Source organism: Chinchilla lanigera, unplaced genomic scaffold (assembly GCF_000276665.1).
Source record: "Chinchilla lanigera isolate Chin_1 unplaced genomic scaffold, ChiLan1.0 scaffold00005, whole genome shotgun sequence".
NCBI classification, from domain to species: domain Eukaryota; kingdom Metazoa; phylum Chordata; class Mammalia; order Rodentia; family Chinchillidae; genus Chinchilla; species Chinchilla lanigera.
In genome coordinates this window covers 41,481,394-41,503,706 of record NW_004955406.1, presented here as the reverse complement: position 1 = coordinate 41,503,706, position 22,313 = coordinate 41,481,394, and the positions used below count along the sequence as shown (strand labels likewise).

The following is a 22,313-nucleotide window of genomic DNA, read 5'->3' as shown; positions in this document are numbered from 1 at the left end:
CTCCTGCCTCGGCCTCCTGAGTGTTGGGATTACAGGTGTGTACCACCACGCCTGGCTATAGCCTGTTAATATGAACACTGAAGCACACTCCCATATGTCTGGTACACTTCAATTAAAAATGAAAAGCACCTGTGGGACAGTAGAACTTTTCAAGTGGGTAAAATATAGAAGATAGGAAGAAAGAGGAGGGAGATTAAGATTTTATACATAGGTAGCTGAGCTATGGCAAGATTAAAGGAGTGGGCTCTGTTGAATAGAGAAGGGCAGAAGTTATCCCCAGCCCCTGACTGAAGTCTCTAGATACGTCAGTTTTAACTCCCCACCCAATCCTACACCCCCTATTCATAAACCTGATCCCTCAGGAGGAGGCCTAGTGTACCCTGTCTCGGAGCTATTTCTGTGTTCTGGCAGAGAGCTCAGTCTCAAAAGCTAAAACTGGGGTTCTAAATCACTGACATTTGCTTTGCTGGGTCCTGTGAGACTGAACGCCCTCCCAAATGCCCCAGCAGTTGAGCTGGAATAATCCTAGAGGTGCTGGATTGCGGGGTGGAGGCGGGGTTTTGTGTCTGTATTTATGGTCCTACTCCAAAGGAACGACCTGCACCCCAAGCAGGGGTCCGGGATCAGGCTCCAGTGCCCCCTGAACCACTTTCCGGGAGAAAAGGACAGGAAGGAATCACTGGTCACAGGTTCCACTGACCAAAAGGGAAAAGCTGAGAGTAGGGGTTCCTTTATAGGGGAGATCACACCCCCTGCACAAAAACATCCCAAAGAGCACTGGTATAGAGTTTGCGTTGGAGAGGTGGAGAGATCCCTGGGAGGAAGTGGTAAAAGGCGAGGCGGAAACACCCCTCTTTGATGCTGCGAGGTGCGTCAGGGAAAGTTGGATTACATTTCGCCCGGGATGCGGACCCCCGCCCCATTTGGCCACAAGGCTCCCCTCCGCCCTCGCCTCAGAGGAGATGAGCAGGACCCCAGCCGTGAACCTTATCTCTCTTGCCTCCCTCCCGCCCATCCGCACTCCTATAGAGGCTGAGACTTTATTAAGGCCGGATCGGTTCAGGGCTGAGCCATTTGCTTAGAGGAACTCGGGACCTGGCGGAAGCGTGAAGCGTCGAGCGACGGAAAGAACACGGAACCGGGTCCGAGGACAAGGTAGGCAGGGTCGGGTCCAGGTACCGAGCGCAGGCTCCAGCTGGCCGGCCGCGGAGCTGCGATGCTCGCCGGTCTCTCGGAGGGCCAGAGGCGCAGAAGACACGCTCAAGATGCGGAGTACGAGAGCACCGGAGCGCGGGCCTCTCAAAGGCCACGGAAGCCCAGGCGCGGCGGAGCAAGAGCGAGGGCGGAGGGCATTTGGGGCCATCCGCCGACCGATGGGCGCTGGGACCCGCGAGCCCTCGACCCACAGAGCGGGCTCCAGTTCCCGGCACTCCTAGTCCTGCGTCTCCCCGGCGCCCCGCCTTCAGCGCACAAAGCGAAGGAAAGGGGCGGGGGCAGAGGCAGGGCTCGCCCCTCCCTGGCTCCCGATTGGCTGCCGTAGCTGTCCATCCGGAATCTATTTTTGAGGGAAGGGGGGGTACCACCCAGTCTGCCCCAGATCACGTTTGCCACCGGCAGCCAACCAGTCGGGCCCAAGTCCGCCGGCAAGAAGCGATTGGGGGCGAGTGAGCTCGGCTCCGGGTCCCTCGTCCGAGTACCCCCCACCGCCCGGGGCGCTATATCCTGCCTTCCCGGCCGCCTCGCACTCGTGAAAGCCGGGCTGCGGCCTCGCTGTAACGTTCCAGCGAGATGTAGCGAGCCGGGTGTTGCGGCTGGACGCTCGCCTCGGCTGGGGGGTGTGGGGGGCACGCGGGGGCCGAGGACGACTGCCGAGGAGGAGGAGTGATGAGAAGAGGGGGTACCCGTCACCTCCCGAGACCACGGGCCCCTGCTGCCGCTCGCCAGGCGCCCCCTTCCTCCCACGCGAGGGGCAGGTCAGTGGGGTGGGCCTGGGGGCGGGGGACCTGGCGCGCTGCGCATTTGCTGAATCTGAGCGTGGAGAGACGGCCGAGGCCACCCAGTTACTTCTCCCCCTCCGCCAGTGGGGTGACGAAAGGGGGCTTCTCTGTCCCCGCCTGGGAGGCGGGGATGGGGTGCCCCAAGGCCTTGAGGCCCATCGGAAGTGTCCGCGCTGGGGGAGTGGGTGCGCCGCCGGCCGTCGGTCCCGGGAGCCCCCTTTCAGGTTAAGTGGCTGCCGGAGGACCGAAGAGAGCGGGGGTGTCAGGTTTTAGCAGACTCAGAAACTTTTCTGGCATACGGGCACTGGACTCGGGGCTTTCCTCCTGACCCTGTGGCGAGGATCTTTAAGAGAACCACGGTGCCGCGAGGAGATGGGAGAGGATCGTGGCTGGTAACCGAGTTGACAGGAAAAAGAAACAGTTCCCTTGGGCCAATTCCTGGGATTTGATTCAACCTTTCCCGAACTGCAGTTGACTAATTGAGTGTTTGGAATACTTAAAGGCTTGTTCATTACCTGCAGAAACCCTCTTCTTAAAAAAAATTTTTTTTCTTGTGAGAGCCATTCTGGTAAAAAGGAACAAGGTGGGATGGAGGCCTGGGGGTTCCTTTAGGCAAAGAAAAGGGGGTCCGTGACAGCCAGAGAGATGATTTGGGGGCAAGTGCATATTACCTTAGGATGCTTGAGGGTTTTGTTTTGCTTTGTTCCTCTCTCTCTCTCTCTTACTCTCTGTCTCTCTCTCTTTCCTTGATACTTTCAGTTTTTTGTTTTTGTTCTTAAGAATTCCACTATATCCAATGCTCAGTAACCCTGGGGACAGGAGGAACCGAGGCTACTGAAATGTGTGGGTAATAACCGAGAGTTTAACCCTCTGTCCTTTCAAATGGAGATAACTGCCTCGTCCTATCTGACAACTGGCAAGGCCAAGCACAGGGAGAGAGAAGTAGAGGGAGTCCTGGGCCCAAGTCAGCGTCTGAGCTTTTTGTAGCACTGTTGACTCTCAAGGGCAGGAGTGGGCAGGCCTCTGGCTCTTGGCCTTGGTTTGGCAGGCTTGCCCCACTGCCTGGGAGTCCTCTTAGTTTCCTTCTTCTCCAGGGCTAGGGTGTTTGGGGGTCTGGGGGTCTTCACTCAGTGGCCAGAGCCTCCCTGTTTATTTGCCCTGTGCAGCTGTCATGCTGTTGCTGTCCTGGGATGATTAAACAGTCACTTTCTGTGGTGGAGTGGCTGTGTGGGGAGTTTGCAACTGCACTTGTAACGTACCCCCGTTTAGAGTTCACACTTAGGGGCTGGGGATTTAGCTGAGAGGCACAGCACCTGTCTGGCAAGTGCAAGGTCATGAGTTCAATTCCTGGTACCGGAAAAAAAAAACAAACACCAACAAAAAAGTAGAGTTCACACTTAAATAATCCTGAGCTCTTAGTGGGGTTCAAGAACAGCCTTCTCTGAAGACAGCCCTGCCCACCCCTTGCTGCAGGGAAGACGGTGCTGGGGTGGGGGGCTCTTAGGATTTTCCTGGGGTGCAGTGGGTTGCTGGTTGGGAAGACTGTGTGAATAGCACCTGCTCAGCCTCCAGTATACAGGTAGCAGTGCAGGATAAGTAATTTTAGGGAAAAGAAGGAGTCAGATAGCAAATTCTGTAACTAACTGCTAACTGCCCTGGGGAAGAATTATGTCAGCAGCAGTTGTTCCTTGCAGTATGGTAACAGTAACATTCTCTCTTTTTTCTTCTTCCCACATCAGGTGTTCCACACAGATTCTCCTGACTTTAAGGACCAGGCAATTGGGGAGGTACCAGGTCTTCCCAGGAAGGGAGGAGATCTTGGGAAGAGAGGGGAAAGACAGCAGACACAGCCCTGGGACCAGCCGAGCTTGAGGCGCTGCTGACAGAACCCAGCAAGAGGAGTGGGAAGGAGCCCCAGCTCCAGTTCCAAAAGATCTGAACTCAGTCTACTTTTCACCAGAGAGGGCCCGCCTCAGGGGTCACTCCAAACTTGGGTTGGGCCCTTCTCTGGATGCCTCTTGCTCTGTGGAGCCTGCTGCTGAGAACCAAAGAAGATAAGAGAACAGGCCGATTTCCCCAAGCACAACCTAGGACAACCCCAGGCAGGAATCTGCACCACTAGTGGCAGGTGTCCGCGTCTAGTGAGGAGTTTCTTGTTTCCCTCCGGCTTAGGCTGCATTGCTTGATGGGGCTGCCTGTTGGTGGATCAATTTTTGCAGTGCCTGGTAGGAGCGGAGAGCCGCAGGACAAGCCTGGGTTCACCCCAAGACTAAGTTCTTTCCCGAGTTAGAGAAAGAGAGAGAGAAGGGGAGAAAGTGGGAAAAGAAAGTGCTCCTCTCCTCTCCTCCCTGCCCGTCATGTCCTCTAAGCTGGAGCCAAAGGACGTCCACCAGCTGAACGGGATTGGCCCTACTCCCTCTCCCTGTTCTTCAGATGGCCCCGGGCGCGAGCCCTTGGCTGGGACCTCAGAGTTCCTGGGGCCTGATGGGGCTGGGGAGGAGGTGGTGGTGATTGAGTCTCGGGCCAACGCCAAGGGGGTTCGGGAGGAGGACGCCCTGCTGGAGAACGGGAGCCAGAGCAATGAAAGTGACGATGTCAGTACGGACCGCGGCCCTGCACCACCCTCCCCTCTCAAGGAGACTTCCTTTTCCATCGGGCTGCAAGTGCTGTTCCCCTTCCTCCTGGCAGGCTTCGGGACTGTGGCTGCCGGCATGGTGCTGGACATCGTGCAGGTAGGACCTGGGGAGGGCGCTGGCCTGTGAACTTCCTGGGGGACTGCAGTCCACAGAACTTCCTCCCCACTCCATCGGAAGCAGCTGCTGCTTCCTAGAATACTGTTTCCCTTTGGATCACTTTCTACAGAATCCTCGAAGAAGCCCAGTAGCCCCAGGGAGGTGATGGAGCAGTGGTATTGCTTAACATTAACAGAATTGGCCCCAGAGTTCGGGCTAGAGGAGGAGAGGGGATGAGGCTGTGGCTCACCGTGCTTCCTCAGTGTTGCACTCAGTAGGAGACTTCTATATTGGTCTCCTCCTGCCTTTGTTCTTCCCCTTTACATGGGGTTTCAAGGATACCCACGGTAGAAAGTTCGGTTTCAAGTCTCTCCTCCATTCCCCTGCTGGGCAGGAATTTGTTCCTCTGCCAAGAGGGTCTCAGATGAAGTGAAAAAGCTTTTAAAGGCATTTTGTGTTGCTTATCTTCTTGAAGTCTTGGCACAGTCTACTTGGGGAGTAGGGGTGGGCACATGCTGTCTGATGCATGATGTGGGGAGTTGGCGTAATAAGACCTAAAAGAGCTGATTATGGCCATAAATGGGAACAAAATGCAAGCAGGCCTGGGCAGAAGGCAAAACTATGACTCCTATTTGCCCCTTACCTGTCTGTTATCAAGCTGTCCTGGGCAAAGAGGGTCCCAGGTAGAAAGAAGGGTAAGAGCTGGCAGGACGTGGGAGTCCAGAGCCAGGAACACGCTCTGTTGAGCGTGTTGTGACTTAGGGCTCTCCAACTGGGACCTCCAGGTTGGGAAGCTAACCTCTTGTTTCTAGGTAAACTTTTTTGAAGTCTGTGTAGTAAGGCACAGAGAGTCTTCTGAAGGTGCCAGGTTTATCTAAGTTAATCAGCAGTGTATATGAAGTTCCTTCCAGGTGCTAGCTTTGTCCTGGGTATTCGGGGAAATATAGAAGCAGGATGAGATCTGGCTTATGCCTTTGGGGACCCCCAGTATTCCCTGACTGTGACATCTCCCAGAAGGACATGAAGCCTGGTATCACCTTCCCCATGCCAAGGCAACACTACAGACCATACATGAGGCATTGTAGTGACTGCAATTAGAGCTCCCTGTGCCCATTTCCTAGGAGGATGTAGGTGGTTGATTGTAGGTGCCTACATAGACCTTGAGCCTTTCAGGAGGACCCTGCACCTTTGTTTGCTAATTCGAATGGGTTTGTGTCATGCCAAAGTGCCTGATACTGCCTCCCCTCTCCCCAGACGTGTTATTGTGAGGGTTATTTCTATATGGAGGTTAGGAAGCCAGCCTAATTTTGGATTCTTCCCCTAGGGGCTGCCCCTCTCCTAGGGCAGGAGGAAGAGAAGAGAATGAGACTGGGGTTACCCTTTTCCACCTCTTCTATCCCTTTCCTGTGGCCTTCATTTTCTTATTCTTAAAGTTTTTAAGTTCTAGATTGGTGCCCATGGTGGGGGATGCAGGGTAGGGGGTGTGGCTCAGTGGTAGAGAACTTGCCTAGCATGTACAAGGCCCAGAGTTCAAATCCTAGGCCTCAAAAAAGAGGGGGGAGGGTAGAGAGCTAGGGCCCAGTGATGAATTGAGGGGAGTTCTTTTCTGAGGAGCATTTTGGGGGCTTTTCTGTAGGCCTGTGAGGTAAGAAACATATCGTCTCCATTTTGTAGTTAGGAAAACAGATGCGATAACTTGCCTCTGGTCATCTGTCCCCAGAGCCTGTCCTACTAACCTCCATGACCTCAGCGTGCCCATAGTTTGCCAGTTGGTTGAAGTCTGTGAGAAGCCTGCTGTCTTTGTCTTTCCCTGAAGAACAGGATTACTGAGATACAGAACGAGTGGAGTTAGCTTCTGAGGTGAACAAGAACAGAAATTCTAGAGGCGGGCAGCAAGCCATCCACCCTCCCACCCCTACTACACATCACAGGCCCCCCCAGAGCTGAAGAGACTTCCGACATCTTACCCCATGCCTGTGAGCCTAAGACACTGAGGATCTAGGCTGCAGGGCACCTCTGAGTCCCCAGTGTGCCCACAGAGGCTGGCATTTGCCCTCAGTGTAGCACCTCAGCTCACCCAAGCAATGATCTAGTTAGTGTGGGTGACAATGGCTGATTTGTCCTTATTACCCCCGCCCCAGCCTTCCTACCACAGCTGGGCAGGGCAAGGCCTGCAGATGGCTGTAGCAAGATCTCAGGTAGGGGTGGGTGCAGGAGGATTGGAACATGTACCACAGGAAGATTCTTATCCCACATCCAAGAGAGGGAAAAGAGTGACCAATGACCTCAGATGCAGGAGGCGCAGGGTGATTTCTAAGGATTCATACCGGTATGCTTCCTTTAAAATGGCCTTCAGTGAGACAGAGGCTGAAAGTTCCTAAGAGACAGGAGCCACCTGGAGGAGGTAGCCATAGAGGCCCTTGTGTCAGAGCAGCTGAGCATGTCTGTGTGGGCCCAGTTCAGGTGTCTGAAGCTGCACTGAAAACCTAGTCTCTTCCTGGAAGACCTATTTCTGTCTCTTCTTATGTCCTCTCCTTTCCACGTGCACAGGAGCCTCTGCAGTGAAATAAGGAGCTGGGGTGCTCACCAGAGTAGCAGAAGGATAAATGGGCTCCATTGGCTCTGGCTTGCCCATCATGGCCAAATTTCCTCTGGCATTTGGGAGAGAAACAGCCTTGGACCTAATGTTGGCTTCAGAAGGGGATGCTCTGGGAGGCTGAGGCAGGAGGATCGTAAGTTTGAGCTCGGCCTGGGTAACTTAAGAAACTTAGTAAGACCCTATCTCCAAGAAAAAAAAAAGAGAGAGAGACTGGTTCAACGTGAAGGCCCTGGCTTCAATCCCCAGTACTGAAAGTGGATAGGGGGTCGAATGAAGACCCCACACCATGATGCTTTGTGCCTGATCCCTGACATCTCACTCCCTTCTATGGCCAGCCTTTGTGAGTAATGGGGGTGGCAGGAGGTACAACCCCCATAAAAATCCCCTGCTGCATTAGGATAGGGGGTCTCCCAGGTCCTCACTAAGTAGGCTTTCTCCTCAGACCCCCTTTCTCTGTGTATACAGAAGAGCTACTGAGGCAGCGTGGCCTTGCAGAAGCAGTCCTTTTGCTACTGGCCTGCTCTTGCAGCCGCTCCATTCCTGAGCAGGACACTCAGATCCTGTCTCCCTTGACCACCCTTCTGCTTTGACCATTGCTGCCTCCCATGTGTTCTTAGGATCCCATTTGCTTTTCTCAGATTTTGTACAGCCCTGTACACTCAGGTGTTGCCTCTGGGGAAAGCTCACAGATGCAGGCCAGGGTACTGTGATCTGTGATCTGATCTGACACAGGCTCACCCTGAAAAGTCCACTCCAGCCGTGCTTCCCAGGACTGCTCAGAGCCTGTTGTCTAGAGCTTGCACCTGGGAATTTACTGTCTTTTCCTGGGTGTCACTTTCTTCCCTGCCACTTCCCTCCTGGAACAGAAGGCTCAGCCTGAAGGCAGGTGGGAATCAGTGTATGAGGCCACCAGAGGTGCAGGATGGAAGAGGGGGTTGGATATACAGGCAAGAGGTACCAGAAGGACCACTGAGGTCTGAAACTTAGGGTGATTACTGTGAATTAGGGTGTGTTTTGAGTGTGAAGGGAACAGTTTTATCCCTCGCTTCAGAATATCAGGAACTAATGAGCCACGCACTCCAAAAAGAAAGAAAGAAGGACTGCAATTCTGAGAAGCAGTGAAAATCTGTAAACACACACACTGGGTGCAGTGTAGGGCTTCCTGGACCCTTTTCTATCCCAGCAGAGCAGGAAGTTGTGGGTGGCAGCTAGGCCAGTGGCTTGGCTGACTGGTTTGACTTCAGGGAAAGACACTCCCAGCCAGGATGAACAGGATGGGCCTGAATGTGTCCAAAGAAGAAAAAAGACGTACTCACTGTCTACCCCTGCCTCATCCTCCCCACTCCTGATCTCAGGATCACCCTGTCTTCCTGTCACCAGCCTCCCGAGACCTCCTTCCAGAGCCCTGTGAGGCCCTGCGTGTCAGCCTCCTTGCCTGGGCTGCATCTTTGAGACCATTTTGTGAGTGAAGGAAAAATGAGTATAGGAATCAACTGCTGTGGCCCAAGTGCCAGCTGGGGCTTTGCTGGGCTGAGGTCAGGCATTGTGAGTTTGGGCTGTATTCTCAGGTTCCAGAAGGCTTGCTCAGGGACCCAGGGGTCACAGTGAGCCTGCTCACTCCCTCACCTGTCTGTCTCAGCTCATCCCCCAGAAACCCCTACACCCCAGTCCTCCTGCCATTAAAAAATAGAGTGTGCGTGTGTGCTGGGAGATGGAGTGATTCGGGTGTGCTTATAGTGGCAGCCAGAGGGGCTTAGCTGAGCTTGATATTTTTTTTTCCCCTTAATAATAGAAACAAGCAATAGTCCTTAAAAACAATTTAGAAAATTCATTGCATACACTTGGAATGTTTTCTTTGGGCTCTGTCTCTGTCAGCACATGCCCATTACATTCACCTGCCTGGAGAGCCAGGTTTGCTTGCACAGGGCTGTAGCTTGGAGCATCTGGGACATACAGTTTGGGCTGGCTATGCACTGTGCTCTCGGGACCTTCAGGACCTCACGGTTGGCATCCCCATCAGTTGGAGAGAGGAAGGGACGCTCCACTTGTCTGGAGCTCCAGTCCAGTTTGGGAGGAAGGACAAGACAAAGCCAAAAGCGGCTGAGACTGCTGGGAGCTGGAGCCCTGGGGTAGGCATCAGTGTCTGAGTGGATGTCTCCACACTCCCGCAAGGCCCACGGGCTCAGTGGGGCTGCTGTAGAGGTTAGGAGGGGCAGGCTCTTACTGGGGCTGCCTGAAAGCTCTGGCACTGCTTTGGAGGGGGCACATCCTCCTCTCCGCAGTTACCAGAGAGGCGTCTCCAAGGGAAGTTCTAGATGGTGTAGGGATCCTAAGAAGGATTCTAAGTCCAGGAGCTGAGACAAGTATATGCTGCAGCCTTGATGAAATGAGCCCTTCCCTGGGGTCATGTTAGGGCCTGCTGCACAAGCATATGTGCCTATGCACACACCAGAAACTTGGGTGAGAAAAGAAGGCCCTTTCCTTATGGTACTACCCAGTGTCTAGCCTTCTTGCATCCTTGGCCCTTGCTCAGGCCCCCTTGAATGGTCTTGTTTATCTGTCTCTTTAATTGTAGTAAAAAAAAAAACCACACATGCATAACAAAATTTCCCATTAAAAAAGTTTTATTGTGTGTTAAGTATCTTCATAGTATTATACAACAAATCTTGAGAACTTTGTCATCTTCCCCAGCAGAAGCTATACCCATGAAACACTGACCTCTTTCCCCTCCCAGGTCCCAGAATTGGACTACATAAACATAATTCATATGTATGAAATCACACAATACAATGCTTGTCTTTTTGTGACTGGCATGACTGACTCCACATTAACCAGTATGCCCTTAAGATTCATCCATGTCATTGCATATGACAAGATGTCTTTCACTTTTAAGGCTGAGTAATATTCCATTGTATAGATAGACCACATTTTATTTATCTGTTCATCAGCTGATGGGCACCTAGGTTGCTTCCACTCCTTCGTTATTGTGAATAGTGCCACTATAAACATTGGAGTTCAAACATCTCTTCAAGACCTTGCCTTCGGTTCTTTTGGGTGGGTACCCAAAGGTAGGATTACTAGGTCATGTGGCAATTCTATTTTTACTTTTTGAGGGAATTCCATACTGTTTTTCATAGTAGTTACAACACTTACAGTCCCACTCACAGTGCACTGCACAAGGGCTCTTGTCTCCATACCCCTCGCCAACACTTGTTTTCTATTTGTTTGCTTGTTTGCTTATTTTCTAATAGCCATTCTAATGGGTGTGAGGTGACATCTCATGGTAGCTTTGGTTTGCACCCTTGCTCATCTTTAGCAATAGAACAGCAGTGCTGGAATTGCCGTTAGAGACTCTGTGACCCCAGGATGACGGTTTTGGCCAGCAGTGTGAGAGCTTGGTAACTTGTCCGGGGTCCCAGCTGTTCTATGTGAAGAGGTCTGTTAGGAATAGTATGAGGCCCTGTCTCCCATCTCAGTCCAGTGCCCGGGCTCCTTATAGCACTTTGCCTCCAGAACGAGCTGCCTGCCTCTGCCCTGCTCCCGGCCCCTCCTTCCTCTTGGAACCTGGAGGTTTTCCATTCTTAAAACAAAGGAACAAAAAAAGGAAGCCACATTGCCTAACAGGGCCAGGGAAACTACACAACCCCAGCTTTTTCTTTTAAGTCCTCAGTTTCCATTTTGACCAGAGGGGCTTTTAAATTACCAATCCTGGCTCCTGCCTTTTTCCCTCTTAGCATTAACCAGTGTCTCCATCTCCTCGCATACAGAGACTAGAGCCTATGACTACAGGCCAGGGATTTTCCTGCAGGGGTGTACTTTCTTGTGCTTGCTTAGGGGTTGGGAAGGATGTGGGGTGAGAGGGAATGCAGAGGAGGAACAAAAAACCCCTTGCGGACCAGGCCTTCTCCAGCCTGGGACACGGTCTGAACTCAGAACTTGCTCAGGAGAGTCGCTATGGCTGAGGCCCAAAGCCTGTGCAGATAGAAACCAAACAAATGCTCTAATCTCCCAGTCCCAGCCCTGTGGAGCCCAGCTCTCCACAGCTGAGACAACACCACCCAAGGCCGAGGCCACAGAGAACCTGGACTAAAGGCAAAGGGGCTGCTGGGGGTGTGATTTGAAGGGGAATCGTAAAGGAGTTCTCAGCCAGGTTGGGTGGCTCAGCATGAGCGAGGCTAGGGGTCTCTGCTATGCCAGGGCCAGGAAGGAGGACTGTGTTTGGAAACTATGGTCTTGCATTGCTTCCAAGGCCCCTGGAGGAGAGGAGGCTGGTGTGCTCACTCCCTGCTGATCTGTTTCCTCCTTGAGCCCCTGACCCTGCACTGTCCAAGCAGTCCCAATGCCAGCCCTTTGGGGCACTGAAATTCCTGGGCTTTATTTTCACCTCGTAGCACTGGGAGGTCTTCCAGAAGGTGACAGAGGTCTTCATCCTGGTGCCGGCGCTCCTGGGGCTCAAGGGAAATCTGGAAATGACTCTGGCGTCAAGGCTGTCCACCGCAGTGAGTGTCCTGGCTGGGGGGAGGGGCCACAGAGCAGACTTAGGGCTTAGCACAGAGCCAAAACTGGGAGATGGTTACTCAGCTGCTCAGACCTGGAGCATAGGGCCAGAGAGAGGGGAGAGCCCCCGCTGGGCAGGTGTAGGGAGATCCCAGACTGAGCGTCCTGCTTGTGGGCAGGAGCTCCCTGCCCAAAGTGGTTCCCAGGCTCCGTTTCTGGATGTCCCAGCCATCCCTGGATGCCTGCCCCATCCCCTGCTTCGAAACCTGCCTCGTGACTGTTTGTGCAGCTTTGACAGGCAGGCTTCATGCTGGTCCCTCCACCAGCACAGGTGGGGGCCTTCTCTGATCTCCAGCCCTACTCTGCAGCTGGGTAGGAGCAGAGCCAGGCCCTCCCAGCCCCCTCCCAGCTGTTCTGTCCTGTGGAAGCTTGTTCCCTAAGGGAATAGACGGGGAGGTGCTGCTCGCCAGTCCCAACCCCCACAACTCAGACCGTCCATGACCTTGCAAGGACTGACCCAGATCTAGGGCCGTGGAGTGGGAGATGGGAGGCGGTAAAACTCAAGAGGACAAAGATATCCCTGCCTGGCCAAGAGTCTGGAGAAAGGGCAACCAGCCTCACTCACCCCAACATGCTCTACCCTGTTCCTGCCCATGCCAGCCAGCCTCCCCAAACACTCTCACACATGAACGAGCCACTGATTTCTCCTTCCCTAGGATGGCAAGCAGGGTTCAGGGCCAGAGGTTGAGTTGATCTGACCCATGCAGAGGTGGGCTGGCCAGACAAGTAAGACAAAGGATGGAACCTGGTGCTTCCCCTCCATCCTGGGAGGAAGAGAGACGCAGCTGCCTTAGGAGCCCCCTTCTGAGCCCCTTCCAGATGCAGGAGCTCAGACTTTTTAGCTCCTTCCCTCCCACCCCGAGCCCCTGATCCTACTTCACTCCTTTGGAACTTTTGTGTCCTGGTTCCTGAGTTTTAGGCACTTGTACTGCCTCTTAATCCAGGCAGAGATCTAACAGTTTCGCCCCAGGCCTTTTCCAGCCTGGAGCTACAGCCCCCTCACTCCCTTTCCCAGGCCAACATTGGACAAATGGATACACCCAAGGAGCTCTGGCGGATGATCACTGGGAACATGGCCCTCATCCAGGTAAGATAGCAAGGACAGGGGTAGACTAAGCTTCCCTCTTAGTCAGGATCTCTAAAAGGCTGGTGCAGGGCTGAGTGAATCTCTTGCATCCTGCAAAGCAGCTCTGGGAGGTAACCAAGGTAATGGCTAAGATGGCCCATTCTAGGTCCCATGTGGGGGGAGGCCTTTGAGCCCTCATAGATCCCCGCAATAGGAGCAGAGTGCTGAAGTGTCTTTAACTATTGCCCCATCTCCCCAGGAGGCCACACAAGTCCCAGATTCGGCATCTTTCCACAAGAGTCCCAGGTCATGACTCTGACCCCCATCCCCAGAGGACTGCTCATTCAGCCAGTAATATGTCTTGGGCTCCTGCAGGGTGTACTGCCCAGTACTAGTGTCTGGTGTGAAACTAAATAAATAAAGACATCCTTCCAGCCTGAGAGAACTGGACAGCCCTATCCAGCGTGTCTCCTGGGGCTGCCGAGGGCTCAGTGACCTCAGCTAGGAAGCTCTCTGCTCCCGGGCTCTGCACATCACCACGCCTCTCCTCAGGTGCAGGCCACGGTTGTGGGCTTCTTGGCATCCATTGCCGCCGTCATCTTTGGCTGGATACCCGATGGCCACTTCAGTATCCCACATGCCTTCCTGCTGTGTGCCAGCAGTGTGGCCACAGCCTTCATTGCCTCCCTGGTGCTGGGTAAGGAGGGAAAGGGCACTACAGTAAGGAGGGATACCCCGAAGGTGTGGGCCGTGCCTGGCCCCTTTGCTCTCTGCTTTTGTTTGTAGGTGCCCCTTGATCGCTTCTCTTCTCACCAGGTATGATCATGATTGGAGTCATCATTGGCTCTCGGAAGATTGGGATCAACCCAGACAATGTGGCCACACCCATTGCTGCCAGCCTGGGCGACCTCATCACCTTGGCACTGCTCTCGGGCATCAGCTGGGGACTCTACTTGGAACTGAGTGAGACTGAGGCCACCAGGAGTGGCTTGGGTGGACTCTAGGGTAGAACTGCAAGGAACAGTGGTCATTTTGCAGATGTGCAAGGATGTTTTTCTATGCTCTTAATCATTTAGTATGAACAGTTTGTCCTAACATGTGATCTTACAGAGGAGAGGCTAAGTACTGATTTCAGACCCATGCCAGCACCAGGGCCAGGGGTCCTGGGGGCGTTTCATACATGTATTTCTGCCTGGTCCTGTGGATCTTGCTTCCCTTGGAGGAGTGAGGCAGGAAGGGTAAAGGAAAGGAGCTGGGGGCTGGAATCTGCTTGCAAACTAAAGAAGGTGTGGGAGATAGTGATTGCTGGGGTCAAATCAAGAGACCTAAAGTCCAGTCTCTGCCCCTAATAAGTTTAGTGCCAAGCTCTCTCTACCTTATGTCCTCCTCTACAAAATGGACTTGGCTGGCCCCATTTACCTCCTTGACCTGTAGCAACAAACAAATGAGGCAGTGTGTTGACAGGCATGCAGTGTAGTATTGCTGTCGGTCTGCTGGGGCCCTTGCAGGCTGAGTTGGGGAGGTTGGTGCAGGGAAGCACGTTGTTCATCCCCTTCTGCTCTTTGCCCCCTTAGATCACTGGCGATACATCTACCCCTTGGTGTGTGCCTTCTTCGTGGCCCTGCTGCCTGTCTGGGTGGTGCTGGCACGACGAAGCCCAGCCACAAGGGAGGTGTTGTATTCGGGCTGGGAGCCTGTCATCATTGCCATGGCCATCAGCAGGTAGGCTGTGCCCTGAGTACGCACCCCTCACCTCATTCCCACCCTGCCATAGACTCCATTTTGAATCCTGGAGAGGGCCAGAGCAGACACTAGTAATGCATCTAATAGTGTGTCAGCTACATGTCCTTCTGTTGCAAGTGACAGGAACTATCTGAATTGAGTTTCATTCCAAAGCACCGTGTATTGGCCTAGGAAACAAAAAAAGCACAGCTGGATTCAGGAACACAGACATTATTATCAGGACCCCAAGACTCGCCATCTGTCTGCTCTGCTTTTCTCTGTGGTGGCCTACACTCTAGGCTCACACTTTGCTGACCTCCCAATTCCAGTGGGAACAGAGGGATTCTTCACCAGTTCCACAAAGTCTCAGAATAGAGTTTCATTGGTTCTCATCTGGTCACATGTCATTCCCCAAGCCAGTCACTGTGGCTTTGGTCATGCAGTACTCTTAATTGGATAGTCTGGAGCCTCGCCATCATTGAAGCAGTATCGTCTGGACCAGAGTGCCTGAATTTAACAGAGGTGGTTTCCTGAGAAGGAGCCCAGTGCTGGTACCAGAAAGGGAAATGAATGCCTAAGAGACGGAATGCCAGAGGTCATCATGGACAGGGAGTCCTGTGGGCAGCTCCTCCAGGCCACTCGGAGAGTGAGCACGGGAGGTGGCTGCCTGACCTGGCAGCACCAGCTGGCCCTGGGTCACTTTGCCACGTCAAGAGCAACTGGTTTGGGCAGAACTGAAAGCTGAGGAAGCCACCAGGCCTCTCTTTGTCCCCAAGACTGGGTGGGCCTGTGCCTCTCATCCCAAAGACCAGCAGAGAATTCTTCAGCAGTCTTTGCATCATATTGTCTTTGTGTCTCTAGTGTGGGAGGCCTCATCCTAGACAAGACTGTCTCGAACCCCAACTTTGCAGGGATGGCTGTCTTCACACCTGTGATTAATGGTAAGGTCCTGGCATCAGCTGCCAGGGGAAAAAAAAAGGGGTGGGGAGAAGAGGAGTACTTGGGGGGCTGCCTTTTGTTCCAACAGGAAAATCCAGCTCAGAGCTTAAGATTTTCATGAAGGGAATGCTCACAAGGTGGGAGCAGGGCAAAAGGACGGAAAAGGGATGTTGGGATACCCAGCAATTAGCAACAGTGGAAACCTTAGTCCTTAGGGACCAGGAGACCTGGAAATTGTGTTGCAGAAGCTCAGTGAGAGTTCCCCTCTGTTCCCACCAGGGGCAAGCCCCTGACCACTCTCTCACAGCCTCTGATCACCTGCTGCTGCCTCCTACTGCATAGACCTGACCTTGGAGAAATCGGCCTCCCAGGCTCAGGGCAAGGCTCAACAGAGCAGAAAGTAGGCAGAGTAACCAGTACAGTTTCAGACCTGATTCCAGAGCTTGGAGCTCAAGCCTGCTACTTGAAACTGGCTACCAGAAGCAGCAGCACATGAGCACTGGGTGACTGAGCGCTCAGAGCTATAGAGCAGAGGAGGCAGGCAGGGCCTTGTCCACTGTGCCATTCGTACACCATAGTAGTAGTAGGTTGGCAGGCTCTGAGCCTGCAGATCCACTAGACAAGTGGAGTGGAGCCTCAGTGATACACGTGCCATGAAGAACAGGGACCAGAGCTGGTGATCTGTGTCCTTCCTGCACTCTCACAGTCATGCCATAGAAGGGAAGACAGGAATCTGGGAAACTCCTTTCGTAGTGTCTCATTCTTCCCTTGGGGACTTGAGACTGAGCATAAATGAAGACAGAGGAGAATGGCTGTACAGGTAAAAGAAAAAGAGCAGGAGATCATTTCACCCAACTCCTCACTGCCCTGAGTCTGAGTCCTGTATGTCTCCGCAGGTGTTGGGGGAAATCTGGTGGCAGTGCAGGCCAGCCGCATCTCCACCTTCCTGCACATGAATGGGATGCCTGGAGAGAACTCTGAGCAAGCTCCTCGCCGCTGCCCCAGTCCTTGCACCACTTTCTTCAGTCCTGGTAATGACGGGTTCTCAGCCTCCCAGACCAGTTGCAGCCCTGGAAGAAGAAACTGCTGGGGCTCAGGTCCAAGGTTCTCCTGTGCTTGGCTCTGCCAGCTGCTCCAGATGTTAGAGCCCAGGCAGGAAAGTTGTCTTTTCCTGGGATGTCCTGGTAGTGGGGGACCAGGGATGGAAAGATAGGGACAGTGAGTGTCTGCAGCCCTGGAATATGGTGTGAGCCCCCTAACCATGACCTTCTTGGGCCAGGACTCCTCTCCCTGTCCTCCTCACATTCTGTCCCCCAATCCCAGATGTAAATTCCCGCTCGGCCCGGGTCCTCTTCCTTCTCGTGGTCCCAGGACACCTGGTATTCCTCTATACCATCAGCTGTATGCAGGGCGGGCACACCACCCTCACGCTCATCTTCATCATCTTCTACATGACAGCTGCACTGCTCCAGGTATGGTCCAGGCCCAGCGGGCACAGGGAGGGGCGGGAACTCTCCTGCATGGATGGGAGAAGATGTCCCGACTTGGCCATTAGACCCCACCTCTTCCTCTGGACCTGAGCTGCCAGTAACCACTGGACAGAGGTTGAGAATAGACTGTGTGTAGCCCCAGCAAACTCACTCATATGCTATGTGACTTTAATACAGTTGTTTCTCTTCTCTGAGCCTCAGTACATCTGAAAATTGAGAGGAGTGGAGCAGAGGTGGTAGTTCACACAGATGGTAGTAGGATGCTCAGCAGGTGGGTTTTGGCCATCACCCCCACTGGCCTGCCACAGAGCTCTGCTTGTCTGTGTTTAGCATGCTGGGCTTCATTTAAGTAAAACGTTCCATGATGCAAAGATGTCAGAACCACTGCACTAGGTAATCCATTCAGCCTATTACTACGGTTTATATCTTCTATTAATAAACCTTTATCCCTCCAGGCCCTCCACCCCCAACCATAGAATGGTTGTGTGTTAGGAATCACAGCAAGGGCTGACTGAGAATCAACCATATGCTGTTGCCTAGCAGCATTTACCTAAGTTGCCAGGTTCCCTTGCAAGTGGGGTCAAGTGCAACCCCCTTGGGAAGTGGGGGTGCCAAGTCTGTGTAGTGCAGGTTTTCGGCTCATCCCTTGGCCTAGGTTAAAAGGAGAAGCCTTGGCTGCATTGCCTGTCATGAATGCCTGAGAGGACACTCTGTCCACTGATGTCTCCTCTAGATCTGTGGAGGAGCAGAGTGTGACACTTGATCCCCTGTAAAGTACTTCCTGATCCCTTTGCTGCCGCCTCCCAGCCACGTGTCTGGGGGTGCTCAGGAGACTAGATGTGAGCACAGCTGCTGCCATTCTCATCCTGGGGCACATCCTGAAGGGCCCCTGGTCACAATCTTTATTTTGGGATCTTCTGCAGCTGCTGGAAAGAGCATGAAGTTAATGGGGTAGGGGGACTTCACTCAGGGCCAGGGCCACCAGAGTACAAGGCAGCTGTATGCAGAGGAAAGGAGTATGGATGGTACTGGGGCTGTAACCCTTGACTTCTTTTGAGAGAGGACAAGAGAGCAACCAAGTTAACCTAAAAATAGGTATCAACTCTGGCTTCTGATTCTTAAGAGCTCTGGTCCTGCATCTGGGTCCCTTAGGGAAGACTTTACGTAGTGCAGTATTTTTGCAGTAGAGTCAAGAGTAAAACTTCCCAGCCTGGCATGGTGGCATGCACTTGTAATCTCAGCTGCTTGGGAAGTTGAAGCAGGAGGATCTGAAGTTCAAAGCCAGGCTGGGCAACTTAGCAAAGACCCTATTTTAAAAATCAAACAAAAATGAATAAAACCTCTTAGGTGACCGTGTTGGATTTAACCTTTAGAAACCATCTCATTCTCACACAGACATAGTCATTTAGACACAGGCCTGCGCCACCACAGGATTCTAGATCAAGTATACCACCAATTCCAAAGTATAACTCTTGTTAAAATGCAGGTTCTGACTCAGGAGGTTGAGCATGGAGCCTGCACTTCTGCATTTCTGACAAGCCCCCTGCTATAGTTAATGCTACTGGTCCTGGGCCCATTAGCAAGATTCTGTCTGGATTATTCTTAATTATCTATAGTAATAGAAGGTAAGCAAGGGTACAGATAAATCAAAGTAGCAGACAATCCAAAGTGTATTTTGAATTGCTACACATTGTCTGCATAGCAGACAATTTTATTTTGGTAGGACAAAGGTTAACCTTGCATTCTTTGACCACAGCAGAATGGGAAGAGTCAGGAGAAAGCTAGCTTACTCAGACAGCTGTTCCTACAGCAGCCTCACACAATCTCCTTATCCCGCTCTGCCCAGAGAAGAAATCTCTGTAGGAAAAGCTGAGTCCAAATGCCAGCCCCCTGCCAGGATCCTGGAGAGGCCAACTGGCAGGAATTGGAGTGGCCCAGAATTAAAAGCAAGAATGCTGAATTCCTGCGGGGGTGGGATTTAGATGAGGAAGCCCCTGGTTTGGTGAATTCGGGAGCAGAATATAATGCTGATGAGAGTGAGTCCAGCAGTAGCAACTTCTTCCTCTCCAAAGAGCTCTCGTTTCTCCTGTTGGTGACTATAGCGTGGAAGAACAGAGAAAGGTTGCCAGGGTGGGAAGGTAAGCTGTCCCAACTGAAGGACTGTGGCTGGCCAAGCCTTGTGATACGCTGAATGGTCCAGTCTTGTGGCCTCTGGCTCCCCCTGCAGAGAGGTGATGGCTACAGGCAGGGGCTTTCTGTCTCCAGGTGCTGATTCTCCTGTACATCGCAGACTGGATGGTGCACTGGATGTGGGGTCGCGGCCTGGACCCAGACAACTTCTCCATCCCTTACTTGACTGCTCTGGGAGACCTGCTTGGCACTGGGCTCCTGGCACTCAGCTTCCATGTCCTCTGGCTCATTGGGGACCGAGACACGGATGTCGGGGACTAACTTGGCCACTCAACCTTTTCCCTGTCCCTCTGCACTTTCTATTTGAATTTTTTTTCTTTTGTTCCCCTACCCCGCTATCACACCCCACACTCTTGAATCTTTTGAGGACTTCACTTTGATACCAAATTCTCATTATTTTCAATGGGAATTTTTATACATTGAGCCAAGTTTGGATAGCAAGAATTCAGGAAGGACAGATGGACTGAAATAAGCAGTACAAGTAAGTTTCTGAGACAATCACCAAGTGCAATTTCATGGTGGGTGCCTCCGAGTGAGGTGGATTGGGGCAGGGGATTTCTGTCTGAGATCTGGAGACATTTGGTTTAGCTTTAGTCACCTCAGTCTTGGCCCTAATGAGAAACCCTTTGTGAGTGGGCTATGGCTTTTGTTGTTTTCTTTGTTCTTTTTTTAGTTGTTACTTAGGGATAAGTAACACTACACACACACACACACACACACACACACACACACTTGTAGAAGTGGACCAATGTCAGAGCACTGGGCAGGAGACAAGTGGTTCAGTAATTCCAGCCCTTTCCTCAGCCATCTGGACCGAGGCCGTGCTGCTCTCAGAGGGACACGGACCAGCTTCAGTTCATGCACATGCCTCTCCCCCCCCGCCCCCCGCCCCCCGCCCGATTGCCTGGTCAACATCACCAGCCCTCCCTCTGATTCGTTTCCATTTGAATGTCACAGTGGAGAAGAAATGAGTGGTGTCCTGGTCTCCCTGTTGAATCATGTCCACCCATAGTTTTCCCAAGGTCCCTGTCCTCCTCCTTAGGCTTTCGTCTCTGTTCAGACCTCCTCTCTCGTTGTCTCTAAGCACTCCTCCCCAGAGCCTGCTAGGTGAGGTCCTGAGATTGGGGACAGGAAGGGTATGTGTATGACTTGGAGGTCAAGGACAACCAGCGGTGTTTTGTTGCTGCTGTTTTTCCTGAGGACATAATCACATGATCACCTTGGCCTCTGTCACTTCCTAAAAGCACTTATTTCACTGTGCCACAAGGGTCAGGTATCCTGTCCTGGGCTCCTGCCCACAAATGTTCATTCTTCATTCATTCAGTAAATCCAGCCTCCCCAAGATAAGCACTTCTGCAGGTCTGGTCTGAAACAGTCATTGAGCACTAGATATGGTGTAGGGATTGAGCAGGCCCTGACTAGCCAGAGTAAAGGAATCACAGCTAACCTCACCTCATCCCCCAGCCTCTGGAGGCCACATACCCCCCTGCAATCTGGCAGAGAAAGTTCCCTCCACATATTTGGATCTGTTTCACCAAACTACATTCAGCCTAATTCTCCTTTCAGACCCCATCTGTGCAATGCTGACCACAGCCCAGGCCACCAACCCCATTGCTTAACCCCACAGCAGCCCTGCTCCCCTTCCCTTTCCTCCACCTCTGCTCCTCACACACCCAGAAGGGGATTTGGAGCTAGCATGCCAGACATCACCTGCCTGCTTCTACTTCTCTCTGCCTAGCACAAAACTGGGAGAAGCCAGAGCCTCCACCTCTTCCCCTTTCCCCCTGAACAGCTCAGAAAGCCAGCCACACTCATGTGTGAATGTAGGCATTGGGCTGCAGGCTTTTTCTAGCCTGTCAGAAGCATCCCTATAAGCCCTCTCCTCTGGACCCTCAGAGCCCACCTCCCAGGGAGGTGTGAGCAATGGGCTCATCCTTATCAGCACTATGCCTTCACCCAGGAGCTTACCCTAGACCTCCGGAGTATCCGTTCCCTTCATCTCCCAGGCCACCTTCGGGAATCTAGAACCTTAGAATCGGAAGGAGTCATAGAGGTTATTTTTGGAGTTGTGTCCAGCAGAGTCCATTAACATCAGCCTGAGCTTGTTTCTGCTCTGGACTCCTTTTGCCTTTTCCTCCACCTCAGAACACACCTGCACACAGACTCTTGTACAGGTACCCTACCCTGAGGCTGGGGTCCAGCATTCTCCAACACTCGCCCTCCCCTATCTCTGGAGTTCAACCGGGCTGTCCTCGAGGCCTCTGGAGCACCCATCCTCCTTTGCCTAGAAAACAGAGAAGTGGGCACACCCGGGCCTCGGAGCATGTGAGCAGAGGAAGATGGGAGGGAGGGAAGGAAAATGAAAGTGACTTCAACGGAGGATTCATTTCTCTCCCCCTGATTGCACCAACTGCATGTACTTTTGGCCTGGCTGCAAGAAGCAATATTGGTTTACTCTTGTATCCTTCAAAAGTTACAGAACTGTGTCTTAAGAGAATTATTTATAGTTACTATAACTGAATTGACAAATGTCAACTTAACTGATAAATTATATTTGGTAAAATAAAGAGGATGTTTATTTAGATGGTTGGTGTTCCTGTGTACCTCATCAAAAAGCAGCTTCAAGCCAAGCATAGTGCTACAATGCCTGTAATCCCAGCACTGTGGGAGTCTGAGACAGGATTGCAAACTCCACCTAGCATTGCAAGTTTGAGGCCAGCCTTGGCTACATGGTGAACTCAAGACCAGTTTGAACTACATAATGAGAGTCTGTCTCAGAAATAAAGAGGGATAGGGATATAGTTCAGTGCAAAGCTTCAATTCCCAGTACAAAAAAAAAAAAAAGCTTTCTTGGTAGTCCCACCCTCTCTTTGAGAAAGCATGGTACTATACTGTGGGGCATTCCAGAAGCCAAAGGCAGAGTCCTTGTTCTCAAGGAAATTATTCTATAGTTTCCACACACTCAGCCTCTTTTCGTACTAAGGGTGTGAACATGGGTTAAAACCCCTCCCTGCAAAGGTT

General features: G+C 52.4%; 1 protein-coding gene across 2 annotated transcripts; it reads left to right on the top strand.

The window, feature by feature from the left end:
• Positions 1-714: 714 nt before the first annotated feature.
• On the top strand, positions 715-21,876 carry Slc41a1 (solute carrier family 41 (magnesium transporter), member 1). Of its 2 annotated transcripts, none has more exons than XM_005375376.2 (11): positions 715-1,155; positions 3,737-4,729; positions 11,720-11,827; positions 12,901-12,972; positions 13,504-13,648; positions 13,768-13,914; positions 14,526-14,673; positions 15,535-15,614; positions 16,509-16,643; positions 16,936-17,084; positions 19,368-21,876. In XM_005375376.2, the coding sequence occupies exons 2-11, from the start codon at positions 4,355-4,357 to the stop codon at positions 19,551-19,553; spliced, it is 1,545 nt and encodes a 514-aa protein (XP_005375433.1). In that variant the 5' UTR covers positions 715-1,155; positions 3,737-4,354; the 3' UTR covers positions 19,554-21,876. The 2 variants fall into 2 exon arrangements, with proteins under 2 accessions (XP_005375433.1, XP_005375432.1); XM_005375375.2 differs by lacking the exon at positions 715-1,155 and adding an exon at positions 1,606-1,973.
• The last annotated feature ends 437 nt before the right edge of the window (positions 21,877-22,313 follow it).

Coding starts and splice junctions, on each gene's coding strand:
- Slc41a1 (XM_005375376.2), top strand. CDS start 4,355: ATGTCCTCTAAGCTGGAGCCAAAGGACGTCCACCAGCTGAACGGGATT. Junction 12,973..13,503: donor GGAACATGGCCCTCATCCAG/GTAAGATAGCAA, acceptor GCCTCTCCTCAG/GTGCAGGCCACGGTTGTGGG. Junction 15,615..16,508: donor CTTCACACCTGTGATTAATG/GTAAGGTCCTGG, acceptor ATGTCTCCGCAG/GTGTTGGGGGAAATCTGGTG.